This window comes from Mus caroli, unplaced genomic scaffold, assembly GCF_978045245.1.
Source record: "Mus caroli unplaced genomic scaffold, Mus_caroli_1 scaffold_13, whole genome shotgun sequence".
Classification (NCBI taxonomy): Eukaryota; Metazoa; Chordata; class Mammalia; order Rodentia; family Muridae; genus Mus; species Mus caroli.
The window spans coordinates 26,159,518-26,175,445 of NW_028227268.1; the positions used below are offsets into that span (position 1 = coordinate 26,159,518).

Here is a 15,928-nt window from a genome sequence, read left to right on the forward strand (position 1 = left end):
GCATTCAGCAGTTACTTTCTGCAGCCCATGCAGTCAGAGGCACGAAGTCAGCCTGAAATTTCCCCTTCTCATTGGAGAACCCAGAGCTCTTAACCACTCTAGGCGGAACCTGCTAAATAGCACAGATAGCCAAGTGCAGGATGAAGCCAACTCAGACTCACTTGTCCAGAAATCACTGAGCTTTTTAAGATGGGCACCACAGAGCATTTAAACAAGGACAGAACCCTTCTGTGTACAGGGCCCCTTGACAGCAATGATTCCACGCGTCTGTGTGACGCCCACCAAGGCTCTAGCAGCAAGCGTGCAGGTACCAATATGTCTGCTAGGGGAAATTAATACGACTCTATCTTGTTAACAGACTCCAGTACCTGGGATAATTTAGGTTTTCTGCTTGGGAGAGTACTATGGGGTTGAACGCCCCAGACATTGCAGAGGTGGGAAGTCTATTCTACTGGAAATCCACGGCACCATTTATGGATTTCACTCACTTTTAAACCCCACCTGGGCTCTCCCCATGCTCCCTCTACAAAGCCTCCTCACCAGCCCTAGAAATCCAACTCCAGAAGACCAAATGAGACAGAGGTCTTGCACCACATTCCTGGAGAAAGCACAGAGTGAACTGGCCAGCGGGAGGAGATGCTATATATACCTAGGGTCTATCTAGGCTCTCTGCTAGCCAAAGGAGAGGCATCACTATTGCCCCCACACGAGTCATTGCAGGCTCCTGGATCCTAACTAAAAGAGCAGGGCTTCCTGTGGACCATCCATCCCAAGAAAGACTTCAAAAGCTCCTGACACATTTCCATAGGTCAGTGACGGGTACTCAGAGCAGCTACTGCCCCACCTCCCATTGTGGACCAGGCTCATTGCTAGCATTGGGCATGGCAATTTATTTTATCAATGTATACATGTGGGCAGACATATAATGCCTGCAGGTCAATGGAAGAAACACCTGCAGGCTAGGTACTCTCTCACATTACCTGTCTTTGCCAGCAAGACTAAAGGGAAGATAGCAGCAAGAGGCAGTCCCGGGGCTGGGGAGGAAGGCCTTTGGGTTGGTAGAGAGGGCGTGGTCTCTCTTCTGCTGGTGAATTCGAAACTGTCCTGCTTCTTTCCACCAAGACTCAGAATTCCACCACACTTAGTCCCGACTCTGCCTTCTTTTTCTTTAGAAAGGAGGGCGGGGACTGGCACAGGTTTGCAGGTGGAATGAGGGCTCTGGACTCCTGGAGTCCTCCCCTCACTCCTCCTTCAAGTTGCCTAACCCTGGGGTTGGGGGGAGCACCACAGCTAAGGCAAGTGGACTTTGTCCTAAGGAAGCAGCGCTGGATCCCTGTTGGTCCTGGTCCCACACACACAGCGCTGTGAACTAACAGGGAGAGCACAGAAGGGAAGGCCACTGCCCTCGACGGTGCCAACGAGACATAGTTATCAGACCAGAATTTCTAGATGCGGAAATGAAACTTCCAGTCCATTCTGTAGATGTTGCAGACGCTGCAGGAAGAGACACATCATTTCCTGGAGTAAGAGGTAGGAAAAGGAAATGGCGAAGATCCAGTCTGATTCTAGAAAGGGGAAAAAAATGGATTTTTCTTAGATTATCTTTTATGAAGCCTTCTGGAATGGTAAGGTCAATTTTTCCCCTTTTCTTTCCTTTCTTTCTTGTCTTTGTGATACTGTGGATTAAGCAGGGCAAGTGCTCTACTGACCTACGACCCAGCCCTAAAGTCACCATCGTCATTTCTACTAGTGTATCGGGAGGTATTTAGAAGAGTCAAAACCACGCTCACCAAAACTACATTTTACCTGTATAACCTTCGTCACCTATCACCTGACATCCCAGACATTTGGTATGAGTCATTAAAAGTGGGTAAGCTGCTGGCCGCAGATGGTACCAGCTAAAGAGCATTGTACCTAAGGGTGGCAAGCAGACACAGGGCCCCACCCCTAACCTAGAAGCTATTTGCAATTAATGCCTGCTGCCTGCTGGCAACAGGGAAATCAGTTTTCTCCAATGCAGTATCACTAGGTATATCAACAATACTCCAGGGTAGGCCCAAAATTCAGGAGTAGTTAGCTAACATAAAACAAACTCAATGGTATTTTTCGGGCTTTTTGTTTATTCCTGCTTTGTTTTGTATGACTTTGGTTTTTTGGTTTTGCTTTGTTTTGGGTTATTTGTTGTTTGCTTGTTTTGGGGTTTTTTGTTTGTTTGTTTGATTGATTGATTGATTTTTGGTTTTCCAAGACAGGGTTTCTCTGTATAGCTCTAGCTATCCTGGAACTTACTCTATAGACCAGGCTGGCTTCAAATTCAGAGATCTACCTGCCTCTGCCTCCTGAGTGCAGGGATTAAAGGTGTGTGCCACCACACCCATCAGACACTTTTAAAAAAAAAAAAAAGAGGAGGCAGTGTCAGCATGCCTTGGGACAGTAGTTACTTAACCTCTCTGCCTTGGTTTCCCCATTTGAAAGAGGACAGAGAAAGCTATGCAAAGCTTTCTCACACCAAAAACAAGTGAGTCTTTTTCTAATCCATGCAAGGGTTAGCAACAGCAACAGCACATCACCCTGGTCACCATGGTCACCATTATCAAGGCCACCCACCTGGTCAAACTTTAAACATCCTTGTAATCTTACTAAACAGATTCTAGAACCCCTAGGTCATTAACACTACACAGATGCACAGTCTGGCCTCGGTGACAATCCATTCATCATACATGTGCATCCTGAGGGAGGATTATGAGACTGCGGTAAGTTCTACAGACATGGAGGAAGCTGCCGGGGGTCTATTTCTCTCATGGCATGGGTCAGGACAGGCTTTAAGTTCATGACAGAGTAGTAAAGGGGAAGAAACGCTGTCTGTTTGTCCTGAGTTTATCATTAAGGGAAGGTTGGGCAAGCCCTTAGACATCCTCAAACCCTCAAACCCTTGATCTTTTTTTGGTTTGGTTTGGTTTGGTTTGGTTTGGTTTGGTTTGGTTTGGTTTGGTTTGGTTTGGTTTGGTTTTTTCGAGACAGGGTTTCTCTGTGTAGCCCTGGCTGTCCTGGGACTCACTCACTCTGTAGACCAGGCTGGCCTCGAACTCAGAAATACGCCTGCCTCTGCCTCCCAAGTGCTGGGATTAAAAGCATGCACCACCACGCCCGGCAATCTTCTTTACTTCCAAATTGTAGATCAGAAGGCCAGGGTAAGGTACACCTCGTGACAGCACCATAGAAACAGGCCAAGCTAGGGTCTCATTCTGAGTAGAGGCCACCCTGTCGGTCTTCATCAGTCCCTCTATCCTCCTCCATACTCAACACTCCAGGAAGATCAAGAGAGGAGATCAGATGGAGATGACCTATCTGTGGGATGAGGGTGGCACCCACCTGATTCCTCTCACATTCTTTTGTGACCAGAGCTCAGGCAGTGGCAGTGTGCTTTGGGTCCTGTGTGCTGGAGTCCCTTGTCGTAGTGCCCGAATGGCTTCTGCTGGGCCGAGGGTCCAGGCGAGCCTGAGTGGCAACTACCAGAAGGTCATTCAGAGATTCAGCACGGCTGTGAGAAGCCTGCAGGACGAAGACGGAGGGCGAATTCATCTCTTTCTTCCTGCTGGAGCCGCGGCTGTGGGGGCACCGCTCCTTGGACAAGGTCGGGTATTCTGGAAAGGCATTGTCAGTCAGCACAGGTCCCTGGCCACCTCCTACCAGGCTCCCTTGCCCCCACACTGGCTAAAGGTCTTGGAATGGAAGTCAGCCATTGCTTCTCTGCTCCACTCAGTTTCTTTGCTCTCCCAAGATTGGCACAGATGATGGGGCTCATAGGAACAAGAGCTGGGAACGCTGGATGCCAGCACTCTGTTGACTCTCTTGCTCAGTGGGGATGCAGACTCTCTAAGCACATGAGCCACTTCTCCATCATTGGATAGAGAAGAGGACCTAACCCCTTTGACCTGGGAATCCTAAAGCCTTGGGGTCTGTACCAACTGGTTTCCCTCTCTTTCATCCTATATCATTTGAATCTTCTTGTCACTATTAGTTTTGTTTTTGTTCTTTTTACAAGGGAGTGGTAATTATTTTTACTTTATTTTTTTTATCAGTGTTTTACCTGTGTGTCTGTCTGTGTACAGCATGTATGCCTGATGCCCAAAAGAGGGAATGAAATTGCCTGAAACTGGTGTTACAGAGACTGGTGAGCAGCCATGTGGGTGCTGGGAATTGAGCCTGGGTCTAAACCAGACAGGGCTCTTAACTGCTGAGTCATCTCTCCAAACCTCTAGTTTTTTAGTATAAACTATTTGATTATTATTGTGTATGTGTGTGTGTGGGGGTGTGTGTAACACAGCACACAGGTGGAGGTCAAAGAACAGTTTTATGGACTCAATTCTTCCCACTCACCTTTATGGGGCTCCTATCGGTCAAATTCAGAACATCAGAGTCATGTGGCACTCCTCTTTTATCCACTGAGCCATGTCACCAGCCCTGATCATTTTTTTTTAATTTTATTTATATTTTTAAACATTTTTAAAGACATTTACATCTGTAGACATTTGCAGAGACACCAGAAGAGGACATTGGATCCCATTACAGATGGTTGTGAGTCACCATGTGGTTGCTGGGAATTGAACTCAGGACCTCTGGAAGAGCAGCCAGTGCTCTTAACTGCTGAGCCATCTCTCCAGCCCGTTTTTAAACATTTTATTTGTTGGAGCTAAAGAGATAGGTCAACAGTTAAGACACTGGCTGTTCTTCCAGAGGACCTAGGTTCAAATCCCAGCACCCATAGAGTGACTTACCATTGTCCATAGCTCTAATCCGAGGGAATCCTCGAGGGCATCAGGTATACATATGGTATGCAGACATGTATGCAGACAAAATACTCATATATATAAAATGAATATAGTACTTGTTTTTATTGATGTGTATGTTCACACTCATCTATATATGAACCATATGGTTGCAGGTACCCAAGGAGGCCAGAAAGGGGGCCTTGGATATCCTGGCACTGGAGTTACACAGACTGTTGTGAGCTTCCCATAACAGGTGCTGGCATTTATTTATTTATGTATTTACTTACGTATTTATGTGTGCATTCGTTTATTTTTGAGAAAGTGTCTTGTCGTGTTGCTCAGGCTAGCTGCAAACTCAAGACCCTCTTGCCTCTGCCTCCTGATTGCTGAGATTGCTGGCATGTGCCACCAGATGGGGCCCTAACAGTTTGGAAGTCTTTGTTTCCCAAAGCCTGAAGTTTTAAAGTTGGACACCTGATGCTCTTAAAAGGCTATGGAACCTGTGGTTCCCAGCCATGAAACAAGTGCGTTTCACTCACCCTGGCCTCCCTACCGTTGCTGTGAAGGCACACTCCCATCCAAGACCTAAATGATGGGGGTTTAGCCAGACGTGGTGGTGCATGCCTTTAATTCCAGCACTTGGGAGGCAGAGGCAGGCGGATTTCTGAGTTCGAGGCCAGCCTGGTCTACAGAGTGAGTTCCAGGACAGCCAGGGCTACACAGAGAAACCTTGTCTCAAAAAAACCAAAAAAAAAAAAAAAAAAATGATGGGGGTTTGCCTGATCAGCAACCAAGCCTTTGAAAGCTATGAGCCTAACCAGCGTATTCTCTTTAGAAATTAAGAACATGAGTCATTTTGTCACGGTAAGAGAAAGCCGACTCCAGCGCCTAAGCTCTTGGTACAGCCCAGCCTACACCAGTACTCACGTGACTTGGGAGCCGGGAACAAGGGGCGTTTCTTCTTCATGTGAACCTTCTGCAGTATCTCTGACATCAGATACTGCCTCTTAATGTCATTCTTCATCGAGGTACAGTTCAGGTCCAAATGCCTGGATTTGGAAAACATGAGAGGCTTGGATTTCTTCTCCTGGATTGGCTTGTGGGAGGAGGCCTTCTGCTGCTTGCGGTTATAGGAGACCATATGGACACTCTCGGGGCTGCTGCACTCGGGGCTGGTGGAGAGGCTCATGCTTGCCAGGGATTCTAGAGAGGTTGAGATGGGGGCTGTGGCATCTCGGGTACTTTCTACAGACGTTATGGGCTGAAAAAGAAAACAGCCTGGAATGAGATTGTGGAAGGCAGAGGGATCCCTCCTTGCTCCTGAAAGATACACTAAAAAATGGTCACAATTGGCCGGGCACCTTTAGACCCAGCACTCGGGAGGCAGAGGCAGGCAGATTTCTGAGTTCAAGGCCAGCCTGGTCCACAAAGTGAGTTCCAGGCCAGCCAGGATTATACAGAGAAACCCTGTCTCAAAAAACAAAACACAAAACAACAACAACAACAACAAAAAATGGTCACAATGATGAATTAAGAGCTGTGCTCAGGGGCTAGAGAAGTGGCTCTAGTTCTCTATGAATACCTGACACACATGGTGTGCATGTAAACAGGCACGTGTGTGTGCACACAGACTGACAGACAGATACACGTTTTTATTCGTTTTATTGATTTGTTTGCCTTTGCACTTTTGAGACACTATTTTATTCTATAAACCTGGCTTTGCCTCACAAGTGCTGAGATTAATGGCATGATTCTCCACACCTGGCCCAGAGTCAACTTTTGTTGTTGTTGTGTTGTTTTGTTTCAAGACAGGACTTCTCTGTGTAGCCCTGGCTGTCCTGGAACTTTCTTTGTAGACCAGGCTCTCCTTGAACTCACAAATATCCCCCTGCCTCTGCCTCCTGCCTTATGTCCTGAGTAAAGGCACCACACTTCAGTTTTGCTTTTTTGGTTTGGTTTGGTTTGGTTTGGTTTTTCAAATAAAAACTAGACATTTGACTGCCGAATAAACTCTCTAACATTTCACTGTTGCTGTTTCTTTGGCTTGGCTCTGGAGTGGAAGAAAAGCTGTGAATGTATTTGTCATTTGATGTCTAAAGAGGACTAGTCCAGGGACCTCTTACCCCAAGGATACTGAAATCCAAGGGCCAGAGGTCCTTTCTATAAAATGTAGTACTTGGGCTGGAGAGATGGCTCAGCGGTTCTAGAACCACAAGAGGACACATGGTTCCGTGTGAAGCATCTAGATTTGAGACAGTGCACTGGAGGAGACTAGCTATGTCAACAGCAACCTGCCTAGGTAAAGGAGCTGTGGGAGAGCCCCTCCTCAACCCATCCCACGCCGACCCTCTCAGCAGATATGCCATTCCACTGTTTGAGCTTCAAAGTAGTGAAACTGAGGCTCAAACAGTAGCAGTGGGTACTTGGGTGGGTACTTGAAGAGCTACAAGTTAGGGACAGAAGAAGGAGTAGAAAGCAAGACTCCCCCCACACATGCCCAGAGCACGCCCCTCTCCATACCTGGGCAATGCTCTCTATGTTCACCATGAAGGCCGACTTGACTTCCTTGATTTTGGCATTGGGCACATGGAACTCTGGCTCGGAGCAGCTGGGGTTTGCACTCCTCAGGTCAGGGACAGAACTGTAGTTCCTTGCCGACACGGGCTTGCAGGGTATGAGCATGGCCTCCTTGGTGTCCTTCTGTTCGAGGCTATCAGAAATTTCACCTTTCTTTAGGCCTCTGATGTTCAAGAGCAAGCCAGATGTGCAGGATACTAAGGTCACTGGATGTAAGGACTGGGAAGGAGGAAAGCAGACACGAAGGCCATGGGGGATGGGATCCTGTCCACCATTGGTTTCATCTGCACCCCAGGGAAGGTGCAAAAGAGGCGAGGAGAAGGCAATCAGAAGACACCAAAGACTTTCTAATCTGGAGCTCTGAGCCTGGGTTCTGGAACCCTTAAAAGCTCATGGCTGGATTATGAGGGGGAGTCCGTTAGTCACTCGGAACTTGGATTACAAACAGTACAGGGCATAGGTGACGGCAAAGTGCTCCATAGTTTTCATCAGATTCCTAAGTGTCTGTGATGCCCTCCCACCCCGAGACAAAGTTGAAAATAGTCTCCAACCCAGCTCTAGCCCTTCCGAGTGAAGTCTTCAAGACTAAGGAGATGATCAGGTATGGTGGCTCACTCCTGTGATCCCAGTACTACTGTAAGAGGATAGCCACGAGTTACAGCATGGTCTCCATAGTGAGTTCCAGGCCAGCCAGCAAGAGCTCCATGGTGAGAGTGAGACATTTTGAAAATAAATAAATAAATAAATAAATAAAAGATTGGAGGGAAATAAGATAGCAATATAGCTTGATTAGCAGCCCAGTATGCATGAGACCCTGGCTCAGTCTCTAGCAGTATTAACCAGGCGTTGTGCCTCAGGTCCGTAATCCTAGCACTCAGGAGGTGGAGACAGGAGGATGAAAATTTTCACGTTACCTTGGGCTACCTAGTAAGTTTTGGGTCACGTGAGACCGCTATCTTTAAGAAAAACAAAACAAGATAAGAATGATAAGATGTGTTGAAAAGTCATCTGTACCACTGAGGTAGAAGAGAGCAGGAGGCTGGAGACGGAGAAACCAAAGACTCAGGTCCCAGGACAGTGAGGTGGCTCTCCAGGGGCTGGGCCGCCCTGTGCGCGAAGCACGTCGGAAGCACCCTGCCCTGTTTAGTCATGCCCACAGAGTGTCCTGAGGATCATGTCTCTCAGCAGCCCTCCTGAGGAGCCTGCTGAAGGTGGCATTCCCACCCAGGTCGGAGAGGAGGGCACTGAGTATACATAGTTGTGGGGCTCACTCTCTACATGGGCCCATGCTGTCTCTAGCACAGCCAGGCGGCTCTTAGCACTGGCTCTGGCTCTTAACGGCCAGAGACAGACCAATGTGAGCATCCTCTAGCACCAGGATGGAGGGATCGTCTAACAGGAGCCAGGCTCTTCGTGCCTTCTAGACCCCTTCCTGAAGTTCAGCCCTTTGGGCAGCTTATCAGTGTGTCTGTGCTCGGAGCAGAGGTCTCCGTGGCACCCTCCCACGGGTTGGCCCAAGCCGGGGCAAGGTGCTGGTTACACACACGCCCCCCTCATGGGAGTTTACTTGTTTGGGGGGACAGGTGGCCACCGTCTTGCACTTCGGCTGCTGTCTCTGTCGCTGGAGCCGCACGACTTTGTCTCTTGCCTGCTCACCCGCAGACTCGCCCTGCGTCTCTTCCTTCCTCTCTTTTTTTAGGAAGACTTTTTTTTCCTGTTTCTGCCTCAGCTCCTGGATCAGCTGCCTGCTGAGTGAAGAACAGGTGAGTGTCATGGGCCGAGGAAGCGGGCACTCTTCCTAGGGGATGGATAAGATAGAACGGAGAGGGTGCTGGAGAGATGCCTCGGTGGTTAAGAGCACTGGTCTTCCGTGGGACCCTGGTTCGGTTCCCAGCATCCACATGGCAGCTCACAACTGTCTATATGTCCAGTTTCAGGGGATCGGATAGATTCTTCTGGACTCTGCAGGCACTGCATGCATAGACATGCAGGCAGGCCTAACACCTATACATGTAAAATACACAGTAAAAAGAAGATGGAGAGCCTGCACACAGGTGACTGAAGGCCAAGGAGCAGAGCAGATGAGAAAGCGCCATCCTTCCTGCCACCCCCAGTCTGGGGCATAGCATGCTTCCAAGGAAGGGCCACTTCTTCTTTTTTTTTTTTTTTTTAAGATTTATTTATTTATTATATGTAAGTACACTGTAGCTATCTTCAGACACTCCAGAAGAGGGTGTCAGATCTTGTTAGGATGGTTGTGAGCCACCATGTGGTTGTTGGGATTTGAACTCAGGACCTTTGGAAGGATAGTGGGTGCTCTTAACCGCTAAGCCATCTCTCCAGCCTGGAAGGGCTACTTCTCACGCCTACTACTCCCCATTCCCTGGAAAGAGGGGCTGGGTAGGGGGCTAAAGCAAGAGGCTCCCATGTTGGGCCATTTGCTGGGCTCTCTGGCCAGTGAACCCTAGGACTGGACCAAAGACAGTGTACCAGATGAGATCCCTTGGTCTTGGGAGTCAGGAGACAGGGTTCTAAGTCCTTCGGTGTCATCTTGATATCTGACCTTCTCTATGCTCTGACTTTCCCCTCTCATATCTGAGATGCTTGGTAATTAAGGACTGGACCTAATTGGATGGTTCTCGACAAGTGCTTGGATTCCATATAGCCTGGATTCATAACACACTTTTGAGGCAGCAGTGGGCCAGGGGGCGTTTGTCTCAATGATGAATATCTAAAACAACAGCTCATCTGAGAAGTGACTCGCTGTGCTAAAGGAAACTGGGAGCAGCTTTTTGGTCTTTGTGAGACCTGGACCGGATGTTCTTCTGTCAGCTGCAAGGTTGGGAACTGGGACACAGAAATCCTCCCCGCTACCTTGGGCCACCCAGAGGAGCAGATCAAGTACAGTTATCAGAACACCCTGTCCACCTCAGCCCTAAGGGAAGCCTTCCTACCGTGCATACAGCTCCCGGGCTCTGGAAGCAACGGTGTTCTGGAAGAGGGAACTGTTGTCCTGGAAAAACTTGTCATACTTCTCCAGATTCAGACCAGGGTAGATGAGCCGGAAGCCTCCACAGTTTTTCTTCTCATATTCCTCTGTTTTCTGTAACCTCATGGCCTGGAAACCCTTGACTTCCTCCAGCCTGCGGGAAAACAGAATGCAGGGCTACAGCTACGTTTTCTTGGAAGGAACATGTCCAAGCTGGGTGTCATCTAGGACCCTGCAAATAATAGTGGTTAAAAATGAAAGCAAGAATGCTTCTGAAAGGGGCTTCTAGCACTCCTGGGACAGTCAGTGTCACAATGCTCGAAGGAGCTGATTACAAGGGTCCGACAGCTCAACCAAATTCTCTCCCTTTATGAGTAAAACCCATTTCCCCCTTGGCTTAGTCTGACTGGACAGACTGTCGCCACCTTCCCATTCGTTGCCCTCGTTACCCTTCTCTGGAGAAAAGCAGCTCATATTTTGCTATATTTGAAGGCTTCTTGGATGGACTTACTAAGCCTTTATGAACGGTGGTGACCTCACCCACCTCCCGGGGAGGAAGAGATCAAGTAGGGTAGCCAGATAAGCTTCCTATACAGCAGGGACACCATGAGCCACTGAGCTATCTATCACATAAGAGAGGCCTTCGATGCAACAGCTAAGGTGTAAGAAACAGCAGCACAGCACAGCACAGCACAGCACAGCACAGCACAGCACAGCACAGCACAGCACAGCACAGCACAGCACAGCAAAGCAAAGCACAGCACAGCACAGCACAAGGGGCCTTCTGGAGTCCCAGGCAGCAGGCAGCAGGCAGCCCCAGCTCTAGAGTTTGGAGCCGTCACCAGCCAGCCGAGCCTATCCACATCAGTTTCCTGTCAGGAATCCTGGCGTCCTTGGCTTCTTGGACAGGACCACACGGGGCACACAGAGTGCCAGGGAAATGAGGTGCCATTGAACATGCCTACGGTGTGTTGCCCTAGGGTCTCGTAAGGCTTAGTGGGATCAGCAAAGCAACAAAGCACCCCCTGGACCAGGCTCAGGGTCTCCAGGCAGCAGAACCACTCTGCAGAAGCAAGACCCAGTTCTAGGGAAAATGGTGGGGGGCGGGGTGCCAGCACAGAACACGGCAGAGGTGACAAAGTTATTGTTTGTTCGTCTGTGGTTTCTGGAGACAGGGTTTCTCTGTGTAGCTTTGGCTGTTCTGAAACTCACTCAGTAGACCAGGATGGCCTTGAACTCAGAAAAATCCGCCTGCCTCTGCCTCCCAAGTGCTGGGATTAAAGGCGTGCACCACCACTGCCTGGCTTAAGTTGCTAAATTCTTGTTACAGGATATGTGATCACATTGTGAACCCCAAGATTGTGTTATTTTCGAAAATACCTGTTTCTAGTTGTGATCTGGTTCAGCCCTTACCACAAACCTTTAATACTCCTGGCTGGAATATAGACACACCCTTAGTGCACACCTTTAATCCCAAACAATGAAGGTAAAGTTAGTTTGTAGAAGGAAGCACCCATCTTTGAAAGCGATGTTTGGGGGGGGGGTGTCAGATATGGAACGTTCAGAATCAGGTGTGGGAAAGGACAGGGGAGTTGGCCAGATGACCGTGAAAGTGAATGGAAACCTGCAACTGACTGGGGAGAGAAAGGAGGGGCCATCTCCAGGATGAGACAGAGACCTGTGATAAGAGAAGTACCCAAGAGTCAATGGTGCCCTTAGCTATGACTCACAGCACAGGGGCTACGGAACCTGAAGAGGCCACATCCTGTAGCCAGGCAGGCACCCCAGCGGAGCAATAGAGACACCAACCCACCCACAAAATTTTCAACCCCAAATTTACCCTGTCTACATGAAATATAGGCATGGGGAAGAGAGCAAGGACTGAGGGAATGGCGAACCCATAACCAGGCCAACTTGAGACCCATGCCATGGGCAAGCACCAGTCCCTAACACTATTAGTGATACTCTGTTATGCTTGCAGACAGGAGCATGTTGTCCTCTGAGAGGCTCCACACAGCAGCTGACTCAGGCAGATGCAGACATCCACAGCCAAACAGTGGATGGAGCTTGGGGACTCTTATGGAAGAAAAGGAGGAAGAATTGTAGGTCCCAAAGAGGATAGGAATGCCACAGGAAGACCAATAGAGTCAACTATCCTGTATCCTTGGGGCTCTCAGATTCTGAACCACCAACCAAAGAACAAACACCCTAGGCTTCCCTGCACACACGTAGCAGATGTACAAGTTGGTCTTCATGTGGGTCCCAAACAACTGGAATGGGGACTATCCCAAAAGCTGATGCCTGCATACAGGATATGTTCTTCTAACTGGGCTGCCTTGTCTGACCTCAGTGGGAAAGAAAGCGCCTATCCTTGCAGAAACTTGAAATTCTGGGGGGAGGGGAGATAATGAGGGGGCCCCCCACCTGCTCAGAGGAGAAGGGGAGGGGAGATAGGGGAAGGTCTGTGGGGGCCGGGTAACCGGAAGGGAAGCAGTGAGAAGGATATAAAATGAATAAGTAAAACACAAAATCAAACTAAGAAAGTGAAGTTTAATTAAGTGGCAGTCAAAGTGATGAATCAGAGAAAGACTTGACAGGATAGGATATGCCCAACTCTCACAAGGAGAGAGAGGAAAGGGGAGCTACTTAAGAGAGCACAGCACAGTGGAAGGAAGGAGGCAGTTTTACCAGGACAATTTCACAGAGACAGGTTGAAGAAAGACTAAGCTAGACTCAGGTGAAGACAGGATGAGACGGAGAAGGAGAAGGAGCCAGGGGATTAGAACAGATTGTAGAGTTAGTTTGAGGTCAGCAGAGCAATTCAGGAGCAGCTGAGAGAAGCCAGATTGAATCAGTTAGCTTGGAGAGGTGTTAGAGCCAGAACGGCTGGGTTGACCATCCAGAATTCAGAAAGAGCTAGAAAGGGCGAGTTGAATTCAGCAGTGTCAGAGGCTTAAAACATTCCGGGCCTAGATCAGATTGTATGGAGGCTAGCAGCTTCCAGGACTGGGCCTAGGTTGGTAGACAGAAGCGGTAAGGTTACAGTTAGACCAGGAAAATAAAAGATACTGTTGCAAATTCTCCATCACAAACTAACCTTCTACATAGGGTTCTTATTTGTTAGCAATGATCCACTCTGTCGGGCATAGTGATATGCACCTGGAATCCCAGCGCTTTCGAAGCTGGGGCAGCCTGAGGGTTGCAAGTTCTATGGGAATCTGAGGTACACTAGATATTATCTCCAAAACAACAACAACAACCCCAAGAAGAACAAACAAAAATATAAAAAGCAGGGCTTGGGGCTGGAGAGACGGTACAAGAGCTTGACCCCAGTATTCTCTTAGAAAGCTGGGCGTGGCCTCGCACGCCTCCTCATGCACTCACAGCAGCCTGAAACCCTGATGCCAGCCAACAGTCCAGCTCCAGAGTCAGTAAGGGACCCTGTCTCAAAGGAATGAAGTAGAGAGTGACAGAGTGCCTGATGTCCTCTGCACAAGTATGCACAGGCTACCCCCAACACGTGCATATCACACACACACACACACACACACACACATGACTACAACAGAGATCCTATCTCAAAACAAACAAAACTACAACCTCTCTCTCTCTCTCTCTTTCTGTGTGTGTGTATGTTTGTGTGTGTGTGTGTGTGTCCTGTCTTTCTCTCCTAGGACCTCAGCTACCCTGGATCTCTCTCTGTAGACTATGCACGACTTGAACTCACAGAGATTCACCTGCCTCTGCCTCCCAAGGGTTGTGCCACCAAGCAAAGCTTGAGAGTGACTTTACCTACTGAGCCAGCTCGCTGGCCCAACAGTCAAGGACCTTAACAATCTCTAACAAACTGTGGTGCCAGGTACAAGGTAAGGCTTCCTATGGATGTCATTCAGTCCCCCTAATATCTTATGTATACATAGTTCCACTTCACAAGATCACCAAGCCTCCAGGAAGTGACAAAGAGTCCACAGAGCCAGCAGACTTTAGTCACAACCCAGCTCAGGACAGGCAGTCTTAACTGAGGGCCGGGCAGGATGAGAACAGGCTGCCTGGAGCCAGCGGCTCTGCTCTACCTGATCTCCCGATTTGGACACTGCTGCAAGAATCGTCCCCGCTGTCTCTCCTCCTCCAAGACTTTCTTTTTGTCACAGTTCCCCAGGTTGATGAGGACCAATGCATCATAGAGCAGGCTGTCTTTCACCTCTTTATCCAACTTGGAGTCAGTGGAGAAGCTTGGAGAATGGTTGACCTGTGAAGAGAAGACATCAGTTGCAGATGGGGCTGACCAATGTGAAAGCAGAGATGACACCAAGACCCCACTTCTAGGTACCGCCAAGGCCGGCTTCACAGCCCTGGTTGTGTGTGTGAGACAGAGCTGGGAGAGGTCTAGACTGGAGCTGCTGTGACGAAAGCAGAGAAGGCAGGAAGTGGAATCCCCTCTAGGGTAACCAGGCGGGGTTCTGTTTGTTTCCGAGACAGGGACTCTCTATGTAGTCTTAGCTAGCCTGGACCTATGTAGACCAGGCTAACCTGGAAGAGATCTAAAGCCATGGGTTTACCCAGACATAAGTGGTTCGTGCTTGTAAATCCCCCTCAGGAGGCTGAGGCAAGAGAATTGCCACAAGTTTGAGGTTAAAATACAGTAAGTTCCAGAATTGTTTGTGCTATAAAGCAGCACCCTATTTCTAACAAACAAGCAAAAGAAAAAAAAAAGAAAAGAAAAAAAGAAAAGAAAGAAAGAAAGAAAGAAGGTTGGGAGGAATGAGGGGAACAGAAGAAGAGAAAGGTGGAGGAGGAGGGGGGAGAGGAGAGGAAAACGAGAAAAGAACACCAGAGGAAATGGCAGTTCAAAGTTTGGAAGCAGAGTGATTCTTTCTAGAAGCTAATCAGGACTGAAGGAGAAAAAGAAGGAGGCAGCTAGAAGGCCACTTCCCGCCTGCCCCCAGAAGAGTCCATGTTGTTCAGAGGAGCAGTGTGACATTTGTGGCGTGCCAGCAGCTTCTGGGACCTGCGCTGCCACCTCATTCTGTCCTTGAGTGGGAGCGCCAAACAGTGTCCCCCACCCCCACCCCCACCCCACCCCTCCTTCACCAGCCTGAGAATACGGGTGGAGTGTGCAGGAGGGGAGAGCCCCAGAATTCTACATCCTTGTCCCTCGTGCAGACTGGATGGCGGCTTAAGCTGGCTATGGAATCTAATTGGGAAGCGGAGTCTCTCAGACATCTCTTCCTCTTCCGACCTAGGGCACGGGATTGTGTTTCCCCACCCTTACCACAGAACTGTCTATGCGGTGCTTGGAACTGGGTAGCTCAGGTCTCTGAGAACCAGGCAAAGCTGCTCCCATTTGAAACCAATCACTGGCAATCGAATTTTAAGAAGGCCTCTTTGTGGGAAACACAGGAAGCAGAGCGGGTCTTCACAATCACTCTGCCTGAGAGTGGCAGCCGTCGCCGCAAATTTGGTTGGACCTCAGGAAGGCACAATTCCCAGCCATCTACCCCCCTCTGGTGGCCATTCCTCAGCTAAGCGTGACACCCCCATGGGCAGCAAGCACGATGAAAGGGAAGTCAATTAATTGAACTAATCCAGG

At 49.0% G+C, this 15,928-nt stretch overlaps 1 protein-coding gene across 3 annotated transcripts in view; it reads right to left on the reverse strand.

Moving 5' to 3' along the window:
- Window positions 1–1,483: 1,483 nt before the first annotated feature.
- The window catches only part of Ttll6 (tubulin tyrosine ligase like 6), a 36,082-nt gene continuing 21,637 nt past the window's right edge, over window positions 1,484–15,928 (reverse strand). For 2 of the 3 annotated variants that reach the window (XM_085829617.1, XM_085829616.1), the window contains 7 exons: window positions 14,412–14,587; window positions 10,304–10,492; window positions 8,917–9,097; window positions 7,293–7,568; window positions 5,700–6,033; window positions 3,373–3,644; window positions 1,484–1,565 (listed from right to left, as the gene is read on the reverse strand). In XM_085829617.1, the coding sequence (XP_085685743.1) occupies window positions 3,406–3,644; window positions 5,700–6,033; window positions 7,293–7,568; window positions 8,917–9,097; window positions 10,304–10,492; window positions 14,412–14,587 (1,395 nt within the window). In that variant the 3' untranslated portion in view covers window positions 1,484–1,565; window positions 3,373–3,405. The remainder of the gene's footprint in view (window positions 1,566–3,372; window positions 3,645–5,699; window positions 6,034–7,292; window positions 7,569–8,916; window positions 9,098–10,303; window positions 10,493–14,411; window positions 14,588–15,928) is intronic. The other variant, XM_021178311.3, reaches the window with a different exon arrangement.